Source organism: Pipistrellus hanaki (genome assembly GCF_964339955.1).
Source record: "Pipistrellus hanaki genome assembly, chromosome: 6".
Lineage (NCBI taxonomy): Eukaryota > Metazoa > Chordata > Mammalia > Chiroptera > Vespertilionidae > Pipistrellus > Pipistrellus hanaki.
Window position 1 is genome coordinate 75,282,142 of NC_140508.1, and position 23,826 is coordinate 75,305,967.

General features: G+C 43.6%; 1 protein-coding gene across 4 annotated transcripts in view; it reads right to left on the reverse strand.

Moving 5' to 3' along the window:
• SETBP1 (SET binding protein 1) overlaps positions 1–23,826 on the reverse strand; it is a 321,712-nt gene that overhangs the window by 84,818 nt on the left and 213,068 nt on the right. For all 4 annotated transcript variants that reach the window (XM_084887230.1, XM_084887227.1, XM_084887228.1 and 1 more), the window contains exon 4: positions 4,863–8,322. In XM_084887230.1, the coding sequence (XP_084743356.1) occupies positions 4,863–8,322 (3,460 nt within the window). The remainder of the gene's footprint in view (positions 1–4,862; positions 8,323–23,826) is intronic.

Consider the following 23,826-nt stretch of genomic DNA (forward strand, 5'->3'; position numbering starts at 1 on the left):
CATACATTTGTCTACATGGCTTCCTTTCTACGGTGATCAATTAATCCTGAAGTCTTTCTGATAGGGCAGCCATAGGCCCAGGCTATACTATTCTCTTTTTGTTTATAAGCAATTGATAAGCTGTCCAAAATAGAACCCTAACTGTCATTTTGCTGCACAAAAGGGAGAGAACTTGGCTGAGAAGTGTTTGATACGACCCCTCCCCACCATCTCGGCTCTCCAAAAGCTTCTTCCATCCTTCAAAACCCATCTTGAATGGTAACTATTCTAAAGAAGCATTTCTTGGTCCCACCTGTTCACCCCCACAGAAACACGGAGGTGGTTCACCTCATAGGGCCAGCCTGGCACTCTCTCTGTCTTTCTGGTGGGTCTTTTAGTCTGCCTTATACTTTCAGTTGTACCTCATGATGTCCCCTAGATTATAGAGGAGAAATTTCTGGATTGTAACCTTTTGAGGGCAAAAAGATTGAGTTATCATCCTTTAGTTTCTACACCAAGCTATGCATACACTAGATACTACTTTTACAATTTTCTCTTGTCTACATCACTTCCCCTTGAATTCAGCCAATTTGCATTAAGTGCTACAGGGACCCAAGCTTAGGCCACAAACCTAGCAAGTATTCAGCCCATCACTGTTTTGTTTATAGAGTGAAGAGATGGTTTTCTGAAGAGTCCTTCCAAAAACACCACCCTTATCTCTTCTCAGAGACAGGCCAGCCCTTGGAAGGCATGCTTTCCTGATTTCTCTAGCCAAGAAAGGCTCCATGTTGTATCAGAGCCAAGTCTGTCAAATCAGTGACTTCTCTGCATCCACACCTGAATCTGCCTAATTCTCCAAAGCCACAGAGGTATAAATAAAACTTCCACCAGGACAGGGGGAGGTTTGCCAACTGAGGGAAGATAAATGGCCTGGGGACTTCATGCTCCAAAGGCAGAAAGGCTGGATTTCTTATTTCAATGTAGCAAAAGGGATGCTGTGAGCTTAAGGTTTTTTTCCCCCCATTGCCAGAAAGTTATGGGTCACAACATTTAATTTGATTAATTCCTGGTTTCCAAAAGGAAACCTTAGGAGGAACGTTGGGAGGCTCAATAAAATAAGTATGTGCAATTGTTAAGACAGGAAAGGGGGAAAAATGACTTCCATCAGAGCCCACAAAGACTGTTTCCAGCCCCAAACATGGGTCCCCAGAGATAGCCTGGAAACCAAATTATTGTCAAAGAGATGCTTACCTTTTACAATAGCTCACAGAAAAAGAAAACATATAGCTTAACATCTCTCCCACGGCTCACCCTTTTTTTTTTTTTTCCACTTTGTCTCTTTCTTCCCCTCCTTTTCCCTCTCCCAGAATCTGCACTCCCTGTCTTCTAAGTCTTAGCTCTTCTACCAAATAGACATAAATGTATATCCCTGAATGAGTCACTTAGCTTTCTCAGTATGCTTAACAGCAAAATAAGTATTTATACTGCATTATTAAGATTCTTTTATTTCTGAGTTTCAATGTAAAGGCAAGCTTGTTCTATCTGCTCCCATACCATTTGCCATTTTAGTGCTCTGTTTGTTTTTGAGATGAAGACGATTTTCAACCCACAAATGGAGCAAGCTAATTTGTTGGTGGTAGTCAGTAATGAGAAGTTCTACATTTGGAAAGCTGAGATCAAATAGCTAAGTGAAGTGGCTGGAGCCAAAAATAAATGGGTTGAGTCACACAGATTAATACATGGACCAAAGGGATATGTTTTGATACTTCATTGAACAGCTAATTAATTGGCCAACATGGTCAATAACTTGGGCAATCTTCCTACCTGCCCAATTGGGCTGTGTATGTTTGTTCATATTCAAATTTATTTGCAAAAATTCTCAGAGATGTTTAGACTCCTATACTATCAGGTCTGGTCAGAACCTTTATTGTCACAGTCTCACTCAGGAAAAGTGAGAGTAAAAAAGATGAGGTCTTTCAGCTAGTTAGTGCATGAGATAAGACTGGGCAGATATTTATAATCCCGCTAAACCACATGGCAGCCATTGGCTAATTAATCTTTCATTTCCTCCCACAGGATGACCCAGAATTCTATTTGGATTAATAGTCACACTTCATTAGCTTTTCATTTTTTATCCTTTCTTTTTTCCTGGTCTTAACTTTTTCCTCCCATGAGACCTCTTATTCCTTCTATTCCATTTTTAGAAAAAGTCTTCTCACACATGTTTCTTTTGTAGAGTTTTCATGGCATTTCATCCATGTGGTTAATTCCCTCATCTGAATGACTGTTTGGAAGAGGTTTTGTATTATTTTTGACTTGGGCATCCACTTCCTATGGGTGAGTGACACCAAAGCTGCTTCCCAAAATGCCCCGCAGTGCTGGTAAGACTAGCTGGCAAAGCCACAAGAAGTGGAATCAGCCAGACACAAGGGAATCCATCTACCTTCATGGCAGTACTCTGATATACAGGAGGTGAGCTAAGGATTAGTTCTCACCATCCATTGATCATGAGGAAAGTACATGATATGTGGAGGCTCAGAATGGCGACCTGGCTAATAATGACATTGATCTAAGACATAACACATCTAACCCAACTCTTCTCACTGTTTGTGGGAGCCTAGACAGCAGTGGTCAAGATGTCTGAAGTTCCTGACATGAAGTGAGGTCAAGTATGCAAAGATGGTTTCCATGTGGTCTGAACAGAAAGAACATCACTCACACTAGAGACCTTGTCCACCTGATAACCTGGCTTTGAGAGCACATTCGACTACACATTGTCAACCTTGGACAGGGTTGCTCTTTGGGAATCTGCTGCATATCAGCATGCCTTAGGCAGCGATGCCTGGTGGAGAGAGGTGCAAATAAGGGCTGATAAAGCTTCTTCCAACTCTGAGAATCTGTGGGTTGTACCTTCCCACTATGGATCCATTATTTGTCCTCAGGCAAGCATTTTTACAAATGGAGATTCAGCAGATGGTATGTAGTTAGAAATTAAGTATTATTTCTCAAGTGAAAGTTTGATCTAGCAACTTCTTTCCTACTGGGCTTAACTTGGGTTTTGCACAAAGAACACCAAGCACCTTCAACAGAGCCTGATGATGAGAAATGGGAATCCACTTTAGGCAGACACAAACGGTGGGCCATTTATCACCTGAGCAAATTCAGGGGACCTGACTGCTAATTGGTCTCTTCATTAACCAAGGAGAACATCTACCACGGAAACTCACAAGCTAGTGGCAATTTGGGGTGACCTTTACGTAGCTTCTAACTCATCTATTTCTCCCTGAAATCTGTTGGCCTAGAAAATGTCTCATTCCTTATGAATAGTCTGCTTTCACCTCCACTAATTATGGACTTCCCGGAAGGAAAAGGACAAGCATCGGGCACATATAAACAGGTGAAACACTACACCCAAATCTTAAACAGGGATAATTAAAACCAACCTTTGGCCAGGGGTTATGTGCTATTTTGGGGCGAGGGGAACATGATAAATCCTTTTAGCTTCTGCAACCACTAGAGGAGTGCTTATGCTTTTCCTAGTAAATTACTACTCTGTTTTACAGGAATCTTACCTATGTAATGTGTGAACAGGGGCAAAGGAATACTTATGCAGAAGTATGACTCTTTCATGGCAAGGAAAATCTGTATGGGTGGGCAGTTTAGCAAGGCAATTCTGCCAGCAACTGCCAAGGAATGAGCTTTATGTAGCACCAACCAATACTAGAGATTAGAGGGCAAGTCCCACCCCAGGTAACATACCAACTAAGGTCCCCTTGGGGGCATGAGGCTTGCAGCACCTCTCAGCCAAGTTTTCTCCCTTTTGTGCAGCAAAATGACAGTCAGGGTTCTATTTTGGTCAGCTTATCGAATGTCTATAAACAAAATGAGGACAGTATAGCCTGGGTCTATGGAAGACTTTAGGATTCATTGATCATCAGCTTCCAATGGCTCAGTAGACTTTTCAACCTAGGATGTGTGACCTCTGGAAAAAGCACATCAGATAAACTAGATGCTCATGCACATCCAACTTTGACACTCTTGGGATCCTACTGGCATTCCTATTAAGTGTGAGAGTCTTTATCCAACTAGCAAACTGTACCATCTGATCAGATGAGAATGTAAGAAGAGCAACTTTAATAAAAAGCATATAGATAGTGTGCCTGGTTGTAGTCTAGGAAGCTACGGGGGCTGCCTACAGGCCCACAGTTGTCAGGCAATGGCTCCGAGAGAGTAAAGACAGTAACTACCTGTTTCCCCAAAAATAAGACATCCTCTGAAAATAAGACCTACTTACGGTTTCCTTCTGAGTGAAATATAAGGCATCCCCCTGAAAATAAGCTTCCCCCCCCCCTTAAACATGAGAGATTTGGTCCACTGATTCTGAAAGAAATGGAGTCACAAGAAATTCACCAGGAAATTCAGGAATTGGATTGTTATGATGTTCCAGAAGATGATGACATGATTGTCATTGAATAAATGAGTAAATTCTTGATACTGTAGGATTCACAGTTTGTCTGGTTTGTGTTGACAACTACCGTACTACCGTACCGTATACAGGTAATAAATTTCCTTTATTTTCATTTAACAATAAATGTGTACCGTATTCTTCTTCATGGAAAAATAAGACATCCCCTGAAAAGAAGACCTAGCGCATCTTTGGGAGCAAAAATTAATATAAGACACTGTCTTATTTTCGAGGAAATAGGGTAATAAGTAAACAATATATAAAACGGACAGTAGACTCCAATGGACACGATGTTCATGTGTTCCTACCTCTTTGCAAACCAGTGAATGCAACGTGCCAAAGATGGCGGACCCCTGAGGAGCAAATCCCACAAATAAGAAACAGGATAGTCCCAGTTTGAAGAAAAACTTGGCCTTACCTGGAGATATGGAGGAGTTGTAAGAACTTCTCTCCTTGCGATTCATCTTGAAGGCTTGGATGTCCTTTTCCCTGTACGTCCCAAAGCCTTCGTAGCTCCTCCTTTTACTCCCACTCGTGTCACTGTCCCACTTGTCATTCGAAGGATTCATCTCATTGAACACGTCCAGGCTCTCTGGTCTTGTGCTGCCACTGTCCCCAACACTGCCTGAGTACCTTTTTGTGCATGAGTCCACAGGCTCACTGCTCAAGTCACCTTTGTCCTTGGCCTGCGTCCAATGCTGGGCATCAGAAAGTGACAGCGTTGACAGGGTGTCCACCTCAAAGTTGTTCTTCGAAGCTTTGTGGCTGACTTCACTGTGCTGGTGCTTCTGCTTCTCCTTATGCTTGTTCTTCTCACTCAACAACGGGAGCTCTTTGTCTGCGCTACTCAGCCGCTCGCTCAGGATGTGGCTAGAGAAGCCTGTGGCTTTGCCTGCAAAGAGACCACTCAGGTTGTCGTGGGTCCCCAGGATCCGGTCTTCCTTGTGCTTATGCTTGTGTTTGTGTTTCCTCTTGTGGAGCCGACCACTGGACAGACTGGCACTGCCGACCTTGGGAGGATTCAGGGAAGGTTGCATGTCACCAAGGCCCATGCCAACAGGTCCCTGCAGGTGTACTCCATGCTTTGCTTTATGCTTCACCGTACCGGACATCTTCATGTGGGAGCTTGTGTGGAACTGAGGTGGTGGCACTGTTGGCCTCATGAATGGGGAAGCTGCTCCGAGCGTGTGCGATAGGTATAAAGGAGCTGGGTACTGACTGTAATAACCAAGGTTCATCATAGGCATTGATGTGTAAGGCATTCCATAGGGTGCATAGTAACTTCCACTGGGAATAGGGTAGCTGAACCCTTGTAAAAAAGGCACCTTTGTCATGGTGTCATTGGTTTTTGCAGGCCTACCACGCTTCTTCTTTGACTTCAAGTCTGAAGTCCTACGAAGATAGAGCAACGGGTCATACTGGATATATGGCACCGGGTAATAGTGATCAAAATTTATCCGAAAAATGCTGGGATACGGATTCTCATGGTAAAAGGTGTAACTCCGGTGGGAGATCCTGAACACCTGGAACTTGGTGATGAGCTCTTCCAGGTCTGCCAGGAACTGGAGATCATCGCGGTTTTGCAGGCTTTTCCGTTTCCTCTTGTGCTTTAGCTTCTTGAGGCTTTCATGGGCCAGAAAGTTGTCCACAATGAGATGCTTCTGCCGGTGGCCATGCCGGTTCTTTGTGCTGGTGTCAGATGGAATGGCTTCCGGGTTGTCCAGGGAGCAGAAATCAAAAGAGTACCTCCGCCGGGATTCTGAACTCTTCTCTGCTTGGTCAGACGTGCTATTGTTGTCTGTCCCAATGCCACTGTCGCTTGGGATCGTCTCCTCACTGTGTGACTCACTCACAGGGGACAGTGTGATTTCCTTGAGTGACCCGATCTCGCAAAGATGCGAAGGTGAGTTGGCCATCAGCCTGGGGGGAGACAGCTTCCAGGTTCCACTGTGTATTCCCTTTTGGGTTTTGGTTGGAAGAGCACTGATGGGTTGGAGATTTGGCATAGTTTTTAACTCTGAAAAATTGGTTTCAGTGCTGGCGGGGCTCAGGTTGCCATTTGACCCACCTAATTGTGTTGAAAGTGGGTGCATAGTTGCTGGTGAAGACGCCACAAGTGACTGAAAGTTGGAAGGCACGGCTGGAACATCCGGCTGGCTAGAAACAGGCCTTGGGTGCTTGATGGCTGTTTTGGGTTCTTCGGATGGGGGTGACAGCTCTGCTCTTGGCTTCCGCCCCCTCTTCTTGCCAATGTAGATGGTTCCCCTTTTGCTGACATTAATCTGCTTGCCCAGTTTGCTCTCAATTGCTGCTGCCCCTGGGCTGGTTTCCGGGGGAGCTTTAGCCTTCAGAGCAATGTTGCTGGAGCAAGACAAGATCTGGTTCAAGATATTTTTCCTCTTGAGTGTTTTCATCTTATTGATCGTTTTGATGGTCTTCTTATCCAACACCCCAAGCTTTCCAACTTTTTTATGAAATTTCATCTCGCTCATGGGTTTGTCCTCTCCTGGCACTAGCTGAGCCAATTTAGCTAAACTGCGTCGTCTCTTTCTTTTCTTGGTGCCAGAAAACTCCCGGCTGATGGGACTGACCGGACTGGTGGAAGTCCCCTCATGAATTGTCTCAACCGTGAGCAAAGGCTGCTTCTTTGGTCGTCCCCGCTTCTTTTTGACTGGCGTGATCACAGTAAGACTGTCTGTGTTAGTGTAGAGAGGGCTGGAGGGGGTGATGGGATAAGCAGATGGTGGTTCCACCATCAGTTTATCGGAGGTGGCCATGACTGCCTCCCGAAGCATACTGGTGGGTTTGGGTTTGCTGCATGTCCACCTCCGTTTGGCAGCAAATTTTGGATGCTGGATTTCTGGCAGCTTTCTTGATGGAGAGTGATCTTTGCATGTTGGAGGCGTCATAACCATGGTTGGCTTCCTTTGCTTAGATACAACTCCTGGGGCAACTTTCTCCACATTTCCACCCGTTTCAAGGCCAATGGAGGGGGACTCGCTCTCTATGAGTTTACTCAATTTAGGGACACGGGGATCTTTCTTATTTCCCTCAGGATTGGAAAGTATCCTGTTAACGACTTCACTGCTCATGGTGATTCCAGAAGCCAGAGCTTTCTCTGGCATGATCTTCTCCACCACTGCCTTGATTGACTGTCTCTTTTTCCTTTTATGGCTGGTTGGGTCTAGACAGGGTGCCTTAATAGGGATGGTAATCCGGACATGACTGGAGTCATTCTCAGGATTACTGACGGAACTCCCATTCTGCCTGGCTGGTGATGCCTCCTGGGCATGATCAACAGAGTAGCCTTCCCTTTTCCCTTCTGTATTGTCAAATGCTTTCTGGGCATTCTTGACCCAGTCCAGGTCTGGGTTTGGTATAGTCTGACTTATCACATCTTTTTTACTGGACTTCTTCTTGCTGCTTATAGTAGGTGGCTCTGGGGGCTCCTTTGCTCCTCCCCCATCTTGATCCACCAAGGGCTGAAGCCCATTGCACTCGGCAGAGCTGCTGGGTGGGGCTGGTGAGCTGTGGTTGCTTGGGGATGGAACCACACCTCCCAAGAGCAGATCTTTGCTGCTGCTGGACAACTGACTCCATGTGTTCCCTGCACTGCCTTTCTTACCCTGGGCCTTTGCAAAGGAAGCCACGGGCTCAAGAGCTGAGATCTTGCTGGTGCTTGCAGTTTCTCGGCCAGATTCTGGACTGATGAAGCAATTCTGAGTGGCAGGTCCATTGTCAGAGTTGGTGGACCAGTCCATGTGGTTCTGGCTGATGCTTTTTTGCTGGTGCTTTGGTTTTAAGGTGTCACCGGTGAAGTCTTGTGGGAGGCTTGGGTCATAATGGAGAGCTGAGTGTTTCTGTGGCCGCTCGTAAGCCTGAGATAGGCAGAGTGGAGGGAAAAGAGAGAGAGAGAGAGAGAGAAACAAAGATGAATATGTTGGAGCAATTTAAAATTTAATGTCAAAAGGCTTAACAACACGAAAGTTGGAAACCACCACCTTTAATTCCAGAATGCTTTATGGAGTTTTTTTTTTTTTTTTTTTTTTTCCAGTTGAGGTAGTAAAAACATAACCACTATTTTGAACATTAACAAGGATGCTTTAATCTTGTCTGCCCCCCACCTGCCCCTTATAATACAGCAGGAACTGTAGCCTATCTTGGTCAAATGCGATCTGAGAACATAAACTTTTTAGAGCAGTAGTCACCAACCTTTTGGATCTCATGGACCACCAGTGGCCTGTGGATCACCAGTTGGCGACCTCTGATTTAGAGAGGGAAGAGGACCTAAAGGTCATTAGTTCAATGCCTGTATTTTACAAATGAAGAAGCTGATATTTCAACAACAGAGAGTCCTGGCCAATATGTCAGCATCCAGGAGAGAATCTGAGTTTCCTCACACCATGCGTTTTTGTTTGTTTGTTTGTTTTTTCCCCAACTTGAGCTGCCTCTTACATCTGCCCCATCTTCCCCTCAAATACACAGCTTGCCCTTGCTGCTTGGATTGCAGTCCCTTTTTATGTGCACTTTATACTGGACTTCAATAGCTCTGCAGTAGGAACCACTGTGAGGAGACAGCACACGCTGAGGAGTTCAGGGGGAAGTTTGAAGACTATGGGGAAAGTGGGCCAGTCAAAGGCATGGAGAGAAAATGAAAGAGCCGTCCAACCTGGGCTGGCTCCAGCAGTGGTGCTGTGTTGGGGCGTCCGGCCTCTAAGGCATCCTTAAGCCACATTAGGCAGTGACTGCTCTCCTGAGGAAACTCCTGGATTCTCTCAAAAGGAACCTTGAGTCTCCCAGACAAAGGTGCCAGGAAAAAATCATTATTATTCATGATCACACCTCTGAACCTGTCAGCTGTGATTTCCCCTGCACCAATTCTAAATGAATGTCTTCAGACTCTGGAACCTTCCTCAGGGAAGGCAGACCTGGTGCTGGGGCCAAGCATAACCAGCCTCTATAACATCATAAAAGGAATGGATAGTGAACACATCGTTCTGAGGTATTAAGTCTATTTTCAATATAGAGATGCCTGCATGGTTCCAGATAGATTTCAAGCCATGCTACCAATACAAAGAAGCGTTCCTCGAAGCTCAATATTAGTCCTGTTTTACACACAAAGTAGCAAACTTACAGCATATTACCCTAGCATTTGTTTAGGAAGGCAAAATGCTAGTAAATTAAAGGAAGCTTTGGACAATATCCCCACTGAGAAGTATATGATGATTGGCTTAGTGAATTTAGGAAGTTTTAACCTATAATATCTAGCTAGCTATTGTAGCTACTTAGCTAGCTAGCTATCATTTACCTATATCTGTTTGCCACAGATGCTTTAGGATTTATGCTCTATTTGAAAACACTTCTTACAGTCCCTGTTAAGACTCAAAGCACAAGGCATCAGGAAGCATCACGGGTAAAATGCAATGGAGTAAAATAACCAGAGTTTTCTCCATCCTAGTTCTTGGGATACCTAGGCTTATTTCCTGCCTCCTTGAATTTATGAAATCCTTCTTATATTTCCAATATTGGATTATATTTTTTAAGCATCATGGGAACTTAAGCTAAGCCTGTAAGTACTCAGAAGAAAATTAAGAAAAAAATTATTGAATCACTTCTTCATCAAGTAGTTCATAGTAGATACATCATCACATCATCAACATCTAGAGAACTGAGCCTGTCCTGAATTCAGTTACTGGATTTCACTGCTGTGGACAGAGGCTGCTAGCCCAGTTTTTGGAAATAAGTATAGAAATCCATGGTGATTGTGGGGTTAGAGAGGGATGGGTGGAGGTGGAAGAGGCATAGAGGGGATAAATGGAAAAGTAAAATAAACATTAAAAAAGAAACCTTATTTATGGCATAAAATATTAAATGGCACTTTCTTATGTATTATGAATCAGGGCTTTGCTAACTTCTCACTTATGCTTTGCATTTTAGTTACACTATATGTATACTCAAAGTTGGCAGGTCTACAGTAGGACTTAACGATAAGTTTCCCACTTGTAAGGTCCTTATCCTACCACACTTCTGAGATACTGGTGGCACTTATTAAAAAATCACATTGGTATAATAGGTATAACTTACTGTTTTTGAGTTGGGTAAAACAGGACTTAGAGTCACGCCCCTTCCCTTTCCTCTACCTCCTGCCACCAACCCCTCTCTGCTCTCGGAGATCAGGGCACTGAAGTCGCAGAGGGGCTTCCTGGTGATGCTGGAATCTGGTCACCAATTCCCACCACTTTTCTCCACTGCCTCATCTTCTTCTTCTTGGTTTCTAGCGGAGTCTTTAATTAACTCTTTCTTTGTTTTAATCTCAGTCGAATCCCAGGAGGCCCCCTACTGCATAGAAATACCCCTATTATATGTTTTTATAATAAAACTATGGATCTCATCTTTGTTATACTATTTAACACAGTTTTCACTTTGCAGTAGATTTGTGGACTAATTGAATGAATGCCCATCTCCCTTTCTGTCTTATGTATACACCATCTCAGAGGTCCCAAGCACAGAGCCTGGCAAGTAGCAGGCACTCAATAAACATGTATTGAATAAATAATGGAGCACACATTTTACTATGGGTACTTTATTTTGAAAACAGTGAGATTAATGACCTGTGCATTGCAACATATTATCTGCAAACATAATCGCCCCCCCAGCCTAATTTCTTATGCCATTCTTTCTGCATGAACCATTGCCTCTCCTAAAAATTGTGACATCTATCACAGTCCCTATATGTGCCATTTACTTGTGTACTTTTCCCTTTCCCTGTCCTAGACTGTAAGTACCCTGAGGACAGAGACTCACTCATCTCTTTATCCCCAGTGTCTTCTACAAAGCAAACCACCCAGAAAGTTCCCAATACATGTTAGTTGAATGAATGAACAAAATAACATTTGAGCTGCCTACCACCATCACAAAATATATAGCAGCTCACAAAAGACAATAAATCACCCATCAATTGTTTGGTCATGGCGAGCTATGAAACTGAGCTGCTCAAATGTATTAGGTGTTGAACAACAACAACAACAAAATCTTTCTCAAATACTATGCACTAAAGGAACTTGCAAGGTAGCTCCCCTTCAGTGCAATTTTGACTGTAAGTCCTATCCCAGCCCCTGTTAATTGTTTCGCTTTCCAATTAATTCTGCCTTTGGGGAAGGCCATGTGGCTGTCAGGAGGGGGGGCTTCGCTCTGGCGGTTGAAAGGTGGGGCCTGCTCACTTATACCCAGGGCAGGCCAGCTGCAAGTAATGCAGTTAAGTGCGCCTGGTTCCTGGGCTTCCATCTGGAAGCTGCCTGATCCCATTGTTCCCGCAGATTAGCTGCAATCTGCCTGCTGGGAGAGTCAGGCAATCAAAGGGCAGGATGGACAAATGGGGAGCCCAACAAAGGACCAGGAGTAACGGGGGAAATGGTGCTTAAACCCTGCACTTGGATGGGCTGCGATGACAAGGGAAAGAGGACTGCGGGGGAGGGGGTGCTGTCCGAGGGGTCTGGCAGAACAAGGCTTTATTCTAGCGGTGGCTGACGGCTATATCTGTTGCATTTCAAGAAATCCCATTTCTTCATCTGTCAGCCATGACATATTATACACACCATGGTGAGGCTGTCAGTTTCAATATGTCCTTCACTGAGAATTGAGCACTTACTCCATTGAGACTGAGACGGACGTGGCAAACCTGGCCCCAAGCACAATGCTGAGGCGAGTGGTAGAAGTACCAGCTCTGCCTCCCACCTCCTCTAGCAGTTTGAGGATGCGATTCCCTATTGGGGGAGGGGGGTGTCTTTGACTGGGGGCTTAATAACCCATGCAGCAAGGTTTCCATTTCCCCCTCAGATGATGAATTTTTCTGGGGGAGAAGACCTGAATCTTTTAAGGCCTTTTGTACCACCCTCAGCAGGGCCATCTCCTGAAATGGTTCACAAATAAGGGAAGAAATGATGCTACTCTACAATGGGCCAGTTGTTTGTGTGGAGAATTCTTTTTTAAAAATATATATTTTTATTGATTTCAGAGAGGAAGGGAGGGGAGAGAGAGATAGAAACATCAATGATGAGAGAGAGTCATTAATAGACTGCCAGCTGCATGTCCCACACTGGGGATGCACACTGCTCATGTGCCCTGACCAGGAATTGAACCTTGCCCCTTAGTTCATAGGTCAATGCTCAACCACTGAGCCACCTGGCTGGGCTGGAAAACTCTTAATTCTGACTAAACTCAGCATGCCTCTTGGCTGCTCCCACACCCCCATGAATTGACTGCTTGTGGAACTCATAGTCACTTTGAAGGTGTGGGTCAGTTTTATAAGAACAGTGCTTTCTGCATATTGAGCCCAGGCCAAATGTTTGGTCACAGTAAAACACCATTTAGAACACACTGGACAGATTTTTCTCTTAAGGGATGTGTCTATATGGAAGCAACTATCCCCTCCCCCATGGCCAATGCATACATCATATACATTTAAATATTGTACAAGTCAGAATTCTTTTTAAAAAGCGCCTTATTATCATTTACTTTTTTTAAAATGAGCATTAGCTCACTGCATAATAACTTCAAGATCCATAAAAGCGGGAAGAAAATCAATCCCTCAGCCTTCTCTGGGGCTTCTCTAAAAAGCACGGATTGTCTCAGTGAGAGGGAAGAGAGCGATTTGGGTCTGAGAAAAATCATATAACTCATCAGAAATTAAGCATGACTTTGTGGGAGATGAACCACTCTTCTGGGTTAGCTGTCTTCACGCTGCTTTCTGCTGACTTCGATACTTTAAATTTACTATTTGTGAGATGTTTTGCTTTGCATGAGCAGGAAAATATGTCTGGGTATGTAGAAGGAAGGGAGCTTTAGTTCCTCATTTGGCACTTGGTGCTTCTCAGGATGTGGGGCTGGATCACTGTACCAGAGCCACCTAAGGCTCCGGTCATCAATATAGATTCCGGGGCTCAACCCCCCACCCCGCGACTCCCCCACCAGGATGGGGCAAAGGAATGTGCATTTTATATGCTCCCCCAGATAATTCTGATGCACAATAAAGTTTTAAAGCCACTGATTTAGTGTTTTAACCCCCAAATTTTTCTGGGTGGGGCTCTTCTGTGGTTGCATTTGGGCACTTTTGGGTGGTAAATATGCAGAGCAAACACCCATAGACCTGTTAGGATATGCAGTTTGGCACCATGGAGCATTCCTGCTTTGCTCTTTGAACTTTCTAATTTAAATAGTGAGAAACTCTAATGTGGCCTCCTGTTTTGGTATTCTAAGTACACTGTAGAGTAAGGTGGGCACAAGGGTCCTACTATGGCTGGATGAGGATACTGCTCTCCCAGAAAGGACAATGTGGGCAGGTGTTCATGGCCTTCAACTCTGGGGTCTCTATTTCCCCAACTCATCTGGCCACTCCCTGGACCTCCAGGGAATCCTGACATTTCGTCCCAGAGGCTTAAAGCAGATGCTCCTGCAAGAGCTGAGGGTAGGAGACAAGGAAGGCAACCGCAAATGTCTGATTAAAGGCTCTCAACTCAGGCTGTACGTTAGAATCATCCAGGAAACTTTGTAAAGAACACCATACCTGGGATCTGGCCCAGAACAATTAAATCAACATTTTAGAGGTGGGGCCTGAACAGTAGTACTTTTTTTCAAAGCAGACAGAGTTGAGAACCACTGGATTATGTCAAAGACAGGGGTCTGGGTTAGGGACTAAAGAGGCTCTGATGTTATCAGGAGCTGTTCCAGCTCAGTGGTTTTCAAATGTGTTCCATAGAGTCCTAGGATTTGGTAAAGGCATTTCTGAGCTGTAGCCAATGGGTTGGGCAAGAGGGATGCTCCAGACCATTCTTTTAACCCCCATGTGAACAGAGTGGCCTTCCACAGGATTCCATTTAACAGAAGGAAAGAGAGAGGAAAGATACTTCTGTTATTAAAGAAAAGATTTTGAAAATTACCATTTAGGCCAGGGATGGGGAACCTTTTTTCTGCCAAGGGCCATGGATATTTATAACATCAATCACAGGTCATCCAAAATTATCAACGTAAAAATTAGCCTGCTATATTTGGTCAAACACTTAATTAACTCACCCCTAATGCTTTGGCAGGGCCAGACCAAATGACTTCTCTGGCCTTATAAGGCCTACCCCTGATTTAGGCTCATGAATAGGAGGGATGTACATGCCGGCTTTCACTGAACTTACCTCCACCCCACCCCCCAACATCTTTTAACCCAGTTCATTCCTGCATTTGCTAATGGTAGGTACAGAGGAATGCCACCAAGTACCCTTTTTGAACCATGGCTTTATGATGCTGAGTCCATAGGATCCTATGAATGTTTGTGTCCCTCCAAAATCCACATGTTGAAATCCTAAACCCCAAAATGATGGTCTAGGAAGTAGAGTTTTTGGGAGCACAATGTGGTTAAGTCATGAGGGTGGAAACTTCAAGAATGGCATCACTGATCATATAATAAGAGAGACCCCAGTGCTCTCTTGTTCCTCACCGTGTGAAGCCACAGAGGAGATGGCCATCTATGAATCAGGATCTGCTGACACCCTGACCTTAGACTCCTCAGACTCCCAAACTGAGAAATAAATTGCTGTTTTTGTAAGTCATCCCATCTATGGTATTTTGTTATAGTAGCCCAAATAGACTAAGGCAATGGGATACAGAAAAGCTACCTGGCTCCTAAATGGGCATGAAGTTTCCAATTACATATATACAGTGAATGTGTCCTCATTTCCTGTCACATAAATTGCCCTGGGAAATCACCTTGATGTGGTTCCCACAGGAAATATTTCTTATGTTTTATTTGGGTCATGTGAGTAATATTAAAGCACCCTTTTCACTAGGGGTAATAACAGCTCCTGCGAAGACAAAGGCCACTATCATATGTTTCCCTGAGTACACAGTGATTCTGCATAATAAAAATAATCACTAACTTGGGTCCAGCCATAATGGATTAATAGGCCTTAGACTTAATCTTTCTATGGAAATATAAAACTGGGAAAAATATGTGGAGCAACTGTTTTCAGGCATTAGACAATAAAGACTGCATTTTAGAGAGAAGGGAAACTCATAAGGACTTACAGTATTCCTAGTTTTCTGCCTGGGAGAATGTTTTAAACTTGTGAAGAGGAAAGTAGAACCCAGAGAGCTATGCTTTCACTGAATAAAAAACAAAACAAGGCAAAAAAACAAAGCAGACATCAGAGTTTGGGGATCCTGAGAGGAATAGAATTTGAGGAGCAGGTACCTGAGAAGATGGAGCTATATAGAAAAGAAACCCTAGACATTTTCATAGGGATCCCCTATGTCTTTGGTCAAATTTTATTCTGTACTTGAGGGAAATACTCCATGAAGTCTAGCATAAACTTGCTAATGAAGGGGATTTTAAGCTGAGCTAGGAGTCCTGAGGACACATAATATCAGGCAACATTGGATTTCTGACTAGCCAGAGTGGGGCATTCTTAATGACTATCTCAGATATTACATTGATCTCCCATGAGTAGTACTCATTAAGAGTAGAATAACTCTACTAGTAGCTCTAGAATAAAGGCTACTCTAGTCCCTCCCTAACAAAGACTAAAAAGAATCCACAATAGGGTAAAGCTAATCGGTCAGTAATTAACTACTGACTATTTAACTATTTCCTTTAAATAGCCCAACTATTTGAAGGAAAACAACAAAATCCAGAATGTCTACACTGTAGAGTCCACAATGTCTGGGACACAATGAAAAATATATTTGATAAGCAGAAAAGAAGGCAAATATCAACAGCCATATGACAATGCTCAGGTATTTAAAAGAAAAGATGGGCGTAACCGAGGAACATATGGGGAATCTCAGCATAGAGATAGCAACTACACCAAAATAACAAAATGAAAATTTTAAATCAGAAAAATGTAATGTCTGAAATGAAACATCATTTAATATTATATATATACTCAATAATATTCCTGGATGGGCTTAACAGCTTACAGGACGCTACAAAAGGGAAGTTGAGTGATCACAAAGAGAAGAAAATAGCATTATCCAAACTGAGAGAGGAGGAAGAAAGATTTAAAAGGCCCAGCACTTCAGTGACCTCTGGAAGAGTATCAAGCATTCTAACACACATACAATTAGAATACAAGAAGTAGAGGAGAGAGAAGAGCTCACATAGACTCACATAGCTAAGCAGCTGAACAATCCCAAACAGAATGATCACCCCAAAACCCACATCTGGACACGCTGTAAACAAATTGATGAAAACCAAAAATAAAGAAACGATTTTAAAAGCATCCAGATAGATAGATAATACATTATTATGGAGCAGCTGTTTTCAGGCATTAGACAAAATAGTGACAAAAGCAATGTCTAATTTTTCATAAGTCAAGCCAGAAGACAATGAAATAATACATTTAAAGTTCTAAAATAAAAATAATGTCAACTTAAATTTCTAAACCCTATGAAAAACATCCTTCAAGAATTAAGGCAAAATAAAGTTATTTTTAGGTAAACAAAAACTTGGAGAATTCATTGCTGGCAGACCTGAATTAGTAGAAATGTAAAATAAACTTCTTTAAACTAAAGGGAAATAATGCCAGATGGAAATTCAGTTCTACTTGAACAAATGAAGAATGTGGTTATGGCAAATATGTGGGCATCTATTCAACTTAATTACTGGCCTTAACATTTTCAGAAAAGCAACTACTTAAAGCAGAAATAATAACAATGTTTCATGTAGCTTATGACATTTGTAGAAATAAAATATATATTAATAAAACAAAGAACAAGAGGCTGATATTTGTAAGGTGCTTACACCTGAAGGGATGTAATATCAATTTAAAGTAGACTGTGATACTTAAAAGGTGGATTTTGTAATTTCTAGAGCTGCCAATAAAATAATAGCAGTAGCCCGGGTGGTGTTGCTCAGTGGTTAAGTGTCAATCTATGAACTAGGAGACCACAATTCAACTCCGGGTCAGGGAATATGCCCAGACTGTAGGCTTGATCCCTAGTAGATTGCATGCAGGAGACAGCTGATCAATGATTTTCTCTCATCATTGATGTTTTTATCTCTCTCCCTTTCTCTTTGAAATCAATAAAAATATTATAAAAAATAAAAGTAACAGTGGTATATCTAAAATGTAAACAGAAGGAAACAAGGATACTAATTTTTTTTAAAATAAATCCAAAAGAAGTCAGAAAATGAGAAAAAGGCGTGAAGATAAATGGATAAATAGCCGAAACCGGTTTGGCTCAGCGGTAGAGCGTTGGTCTGCAGACTGAAAGGTCCCAGGTTCGATTCCGGTCAAGGACATGTACATTGGTTGCGTGCACATTCCCAGTAGGGGGTGTGCAAGAGGCAGCTGGTCGATGTTTCTCTCTCATCCATGTTTCTAGCTCTCTATCTCTCTCCCTTCCTCTCTGTAAAAAATCAATAAAATATATTTAAAAAATAAATAAATGGATAAATAAAAAATACATATCACACACAAAATTATATACTTAAACTCAACATCACTAATTACATTAACTATCTATATACTAAACACTTAAAAACAAAACAGCAACCCCCAAAACAGGGAGTAGACTGTCTGACTGAATTAAGAACTAAGACCCACCTATACGCTGTTTATAAGAGATACATGTATATATAAAGACAGATGGCTTAAAAGTAAAAGGATGGGACAAGATATGCCACACCAACCCTAAGGGTCAGAACTTTGGACTAAATCAGCATAATGCGAAACAGGCTTCAAAACAAACAGGCCTACCAGAGATAATTTAGGGACATTTAAAAGTGATAAGAGTTCATTCAAGAAGAGACAATAATCCTAAATTTGCACCTCATAACAGAACTTCAAATATATGAAACAAAAATTAAGAGAATTAAAGAAAAAAAGACAATTCCGAAATTGAAGGGATTTTAACACTCCTCTCCCAGTAGATGCTAGAACAAATCGACTAACGACAACAACAAAAATTAGAAAAAATATACAAAAGATTTGAACAATACTATACTCTCAACCAAATTAACTTCACCCAATTGCAAAATACCTTCACCGAAATATGGTGGGCCACAAAACAAGTAGAAATGGCCAGTGAGCACACATCAGGTCCTCAAACATTATTTGTCATCAAGAAAATGCTGAATAAAACCATAATGATATACCACTCCATATCTAGTAGGATGGCTAATATTAAAAAGATTAAGAAATAAGCATTGACAAGGACATGGAGCAAGTGAAACTCTCATCTATTGCTTGAGGGAATGCAGAATGGTACCAATTTGGCAAATGTTGTGGCCATGCCTTTTAAAGTGAAATATGCCCTCTGACCCATCAATTCCATTCCTATGTGTTTATCCAAGACAGATGAAAACATGTATCCACACATAGACTTTTCTAGAAACTTCACAGCAGCTTATTTTCAAGGAGTCATCACCAGGAAACAACCCAAATGTTCACCAGAGGTGGAATGCACAAACACTTGACTAAAAAGAACAAAATAGGAATATATTCCACAACGTGGATATATCACGCACAAAATTCTGCTGCGTGAAAGAAACCAGACCTCCCAAAAGTACAGACTGAAGGATTCAATTTAAATCAAGTTCTAAACAGGAAAAACTAATCTATTAAGAGATAAATCAGAATAGTGGTGGCTTATAGGGTAAGGTGACCAAACGTCCCGATTTTTAACAATTTGTCCTGCGTCCCATGGCGTTTTTGAAAAATTCCCGATTAATCTTTCAAAAAATCGGAACTTTTTAAAAACACCACGGGATGTGGGACAAATTGTTAAAAATCGGGACTGTCCTGCCAAAAGCGGGATGTCTGGTCACCTTATTATAGAGGAAGGTGGGGGGTGGGAGGGTCCGAAAGGAAGTTTCTAGACGAGGTAATAAACACATTTTTATCATGCTAGGAATCCGAGTTACATAGCTGTAACTCAAAATTCTCTGAGCTGTAAACTTAAGATCTATACATTTCAATATATGTAAATTTCACCTCAATTATTGAAAAGGAGAAAGTACATCAAACAATAGTTACTAAAAACTCCCTAGACTCCCTCGCTACCCCCTTTCCCTTCCACCACACACACCCATCACAGCCTCTCTGTGGAACTTGGGGAGGTTTTCTTCCCAATGAACACCCAGGGTGGCCAGACATCATTGTTTACCCTCCCCCAGTGTTCTCTCAGCTCTGCCCAGGCACAGCTGACATCCCAAAACAATGGAGCCCCATTCAGGGAGGCAGGTGCTTGTGGTTTCTGCTGGGCCCACCTCGCCTTTCCTGGTTCCTGGCGGCATCCCTGACCTGGGACACCAGGTGGGTAGAAAGGTGAAGCTCACCTCCACGCCAGCCACAGATCCACCTTACTGGATGTAAGGAAGGAAGCTTGACAAGAACCTGCTCACAAATCAAAGCTAATGCTGCCCCGCCTCCTCTGTAAATCATGTGAGATCCATCTGGGTAATGACTCCTCCAGTGTAATTCCCTATTAAGAGGCTTTATCTGGAGAGATAAGCAGCTGGTTTCTGTGTCACTAATTGCTGTCTGCTGTGATTTTAAAACATCTGCACCATTGTGCTCTTCATTTTCATATTCTAATCACCCTGAAACTTGAAAAAGGTACATCATTGATTGTTTCTATGGGTTAATTAGTACACAGTCTCCTTGTAGAGACAATTTAGAAGCAGCCCGAACCTCAATCAGGAAGTTTGTTTTAAAAATTAATAACATCGGTAGTGGCTGGAGGGACTGTTCTGCTCAGGGAGATAGTGGGACACTCCTAGTGGGAATGCCACCCTTTATTATGCTGCACAAAGGAGGGACCCTAACAGGGCAGGGGGCAGGAGAGTGGGGAGTGGTGGCAGGCTGGATGCAGGGACACAGGACCTGGCTTAGTCCCCTGGACCTGACCTTAGTCTGCTGCCTTCCCGCCTTGCTGTCCCACTCCCCCTCCTCTAACTAGCCAGAGTCCCTTACCCAGTTAGCACAAATCAGGATTTGATGAGGATTAGCCAAAATATCTGGAGGTGAATGGAATTTGCCAAAGCTGTAAAAGCATGGGAGATCACTTCATAATTTCAAGTCTATTCATTGTGCCTGTCCCCACCTCAACTATTGGGGAGGGGGGTGCCCATGAAGGGAGGGTGCTAAAGTATAAATGAAAAAGCTGGACCACATAGGACAGCAACACTGTAACCCAGACCTTCTCAAACTTAAAAATTGCACATGATTCACCTAGGGATCTTGTGAAAATGCAGATTCTGCTACGGAGGTCTGGGGCAGGGCTGACATTCTGCCTTTCTAACCATCTCCCAAGGCGGTTCAAGGTCAATCATTTGAGATGCATAGGTCAGGTCCTCGTTTTCAAGCCATTGACCCATGTCATTATTCCTCAGGTCCAGGGGTTGGGAGGGAAGCTTGGATTCTGTGCGGGGGTTGGAATCCCAGCTCCATAATTAAGGGGACAAGTCACATGGCCTCTCCTTTCTTAGCTTCCTCGTTGGGAAAGGAACCACAGTGCTCATGTCAAAGGGAAGTTGGAAGGATTAGAAGTTGATGAGTGTGAAGCATTTAACACAGCGCCTGGCCCACACAGTCACTGTGTAAATATAGCTATTAAATAGCCTAGGTGCCCTTCAGTAAACTGCTCTACTGAAAAGCAACATCCACCAGAAATGGGGGGTGGGGTGGGAGATACATTAACCAGGCAGAGACTCTAAGCTCAGATGGTAGTTTCTTGCCTATCAACCATTCCAGAGGGCCTGGTGGCCACAGTCTGTGGCCGCCCCCACCCTTAACCTAGCCCATCGTTCAGAGCTTGAGATCTTTCTTCACGGCCTTCCGGGAGCTACTTGAGGATAGGCAGTCCCGGGAGCTCACTCTGCCCAGAATGCATTGTTCTTCCTATCAGAGAGCTTTCCTATTTTGCGCTGCAGTCTGTGTGCCCATGGAGAGTTTTGGCAAGCAGAAAGACAAGCATCCCTGCATGTGTTGGCCTGGATCCGAGGACCAGGCTCTGCAAGAGAGGGAATGCACCTCGGAAAAGGGGCTCCCAGTACACCCCCACCCAGCAGTCTTTTGCCACCTCCAAGGTGCTTTACCTGCAGTCTGGAAATGTGCTATTGTGAGGGGGAAAACATGACAAAAACAGGCTTTCAACTGTGTGACACAGAAATAAGAAAGTTGCCTCTCAGCAGATCTGGAAGCCGACTAAAGGAAATGCAGAATAAGAGAGAAAATGGTGTGGAGCTGCAGGGCGGCCACTCCAGCAGCCGTGGGCAGGCTCACAGGGGCTAATGGAGAGCAGTGATGTCACTGCATCCTTCCAGAGGGGACCAGGAAGGCTCCTGATTGAACTATTCAGGTGCTGGCACCTGCTAACTCAGAATCTCCCCAACAGCACCACACCGCCTCTTCTCAGCAGCAGCTCTGACCTCCCTGCCCAGGCTTCTCCAGGCCCCAGCTGGGTGGTGGGAGCCCTGGGGGTCAGAGCGGAAATGAGCACACAGCCCTGGCCTCCAACACATTCTGCAGGCAAGGCACTGAGCAACTAACTCATCCTGACATGAAGAGCTATATAGAGCCATCGTCAGAATCCAAAACTTTGTTAGCTCTTCTCTGTGGACTGGTTCCTCATGCCACTCCCTCAAAAGGAAAAAAACAGAACATACTGTTGTTACTTTGAGAATCAATAGTCTAGAGGAAGTGGCAAAGGAATGGAGTCTGGGATGGACCACACATTTACATCTGTATCTGTAAGAGGTATAAAACTTTAAGCACATTGAGAGGCAGAGCACAGTCACAGGGGATCTGGTGAGGTGAAAGAAAGCTGAATGAATAAGCGGAGCATGTAGTTCATCTGGCCAAACACAGGGCATTTTCCAAACCTGCCTGAGGACAAGGATCACCAGCGGCCTCTGTAAACACAGTTCATCAAGCCTCTCTCCTGCAAGTTCAGAGTCATGGTTCTGGGCTGGGGTCCAGAGATCCCTACTTCAGTTGCGTCTGGTAAACACTTGGTAACATACAAGCTTCTCCACCGAAGGGGCTTAGAGTTGTTCAGCTCTGTTCCCGTGCGTGTGTGTGTGTGTGTGTGTGTGTGTGTGTGTGTGTGTGTCTGTCCGCGCGCACACACGCATGGGGCAGGCAGCAGAGAGACTAGTGTGAGGTCAATCAGGGTAGCATGAGCAGGAAAGGGCTCAACAATCAAGCCCAAAGATTCCATCTAGCTTTTGCTTGTTAGAGGAGGGGGGAAAAAAGATGGGAGAGGGTGGAGGAAAAAGTATTTTTTTCCTCTTTACCTCATGTTTCCTTTTTATAAATGATTTTTTACTGCAGAACTGGTGCTTTTTGCCATTAGAGCTAAAATAACTGTTGATTATAAATGGAGTCTAAAATGTCATGAAGATGCTGAATTTGCCTGAAAATCCAGCTTGCAAAGCTTCCCATGAACACTGCAAACGGCAGGAATTTGGGGCATCATTCATTTGGCAAGAGTCTCATCTGGAAGGTGACACCGACTCCCAAAGGCCAGGCAGACAGAGCGAGGACCCGGGTGCTGGCCACGTGGGTAGGGGCTGACCCTTGGATTCATAGCCGTCCCTATCGTGGTGCAGAACCACTTCATGTCCTGGGTGGGTGTGAACAGACACAATGATGTTCCAGGTCAAGCTGTGCTGACTACCTCCAGACTCTCCTACTTAATCTGCGCTCCTTAACTTTCCCTGGAGGCTCCCTGCGGAAGGAAGCATGATGCCTGACACTTGCGGGCTGTCTTCTCTCTTTCTCTGAGAGGCAGTGCAGCAGAAATGTGCAGCAGGTAGGTTGACTGGAACCAAATCTTATTAGCTATGTGACCTTAGGCAAATTGCTTAACCTCTCAGTGCCCCAGGTTTCTTACTTATAATACAAGGATAATAACATACTTACCTCCTAAGATCAATAGGCAAACTGAATATGTCAATCTATGTTAAAGCACTTGGACCAGTGCCTGGTGCACAGTCAGGGCTATCCCGGTACTCACTATGCAATGGGGAGCCCCAGGGGCATGCTCAGGCTCAAGAACTGGAAGGACCTAAGTTCAAATCTCAGCTTTGCCTCTTTGCCTACTATGTGACCTGGGACTTCTTCCTTATCTCTTCACCCTAACAATGGGATAAGTAACACAGCCTGTCTAATAGCATTGTTTTCAGAATTAAACAAGGCAACATGAGGAAAATGTATTCACAGAACACATTGTAAGTGTTCAACAAATCCCAGTTATTACTAACATTAAAATAGTATGAATATTCATTATTGGTATCACCACCATCAGAAACCCAGTTCCTTAGTAAGCGGGGCCAGGGAACACTGTGTCTTCACCCTTAGTTGTCCCCCATTTATCTACATCCCCTTGACACT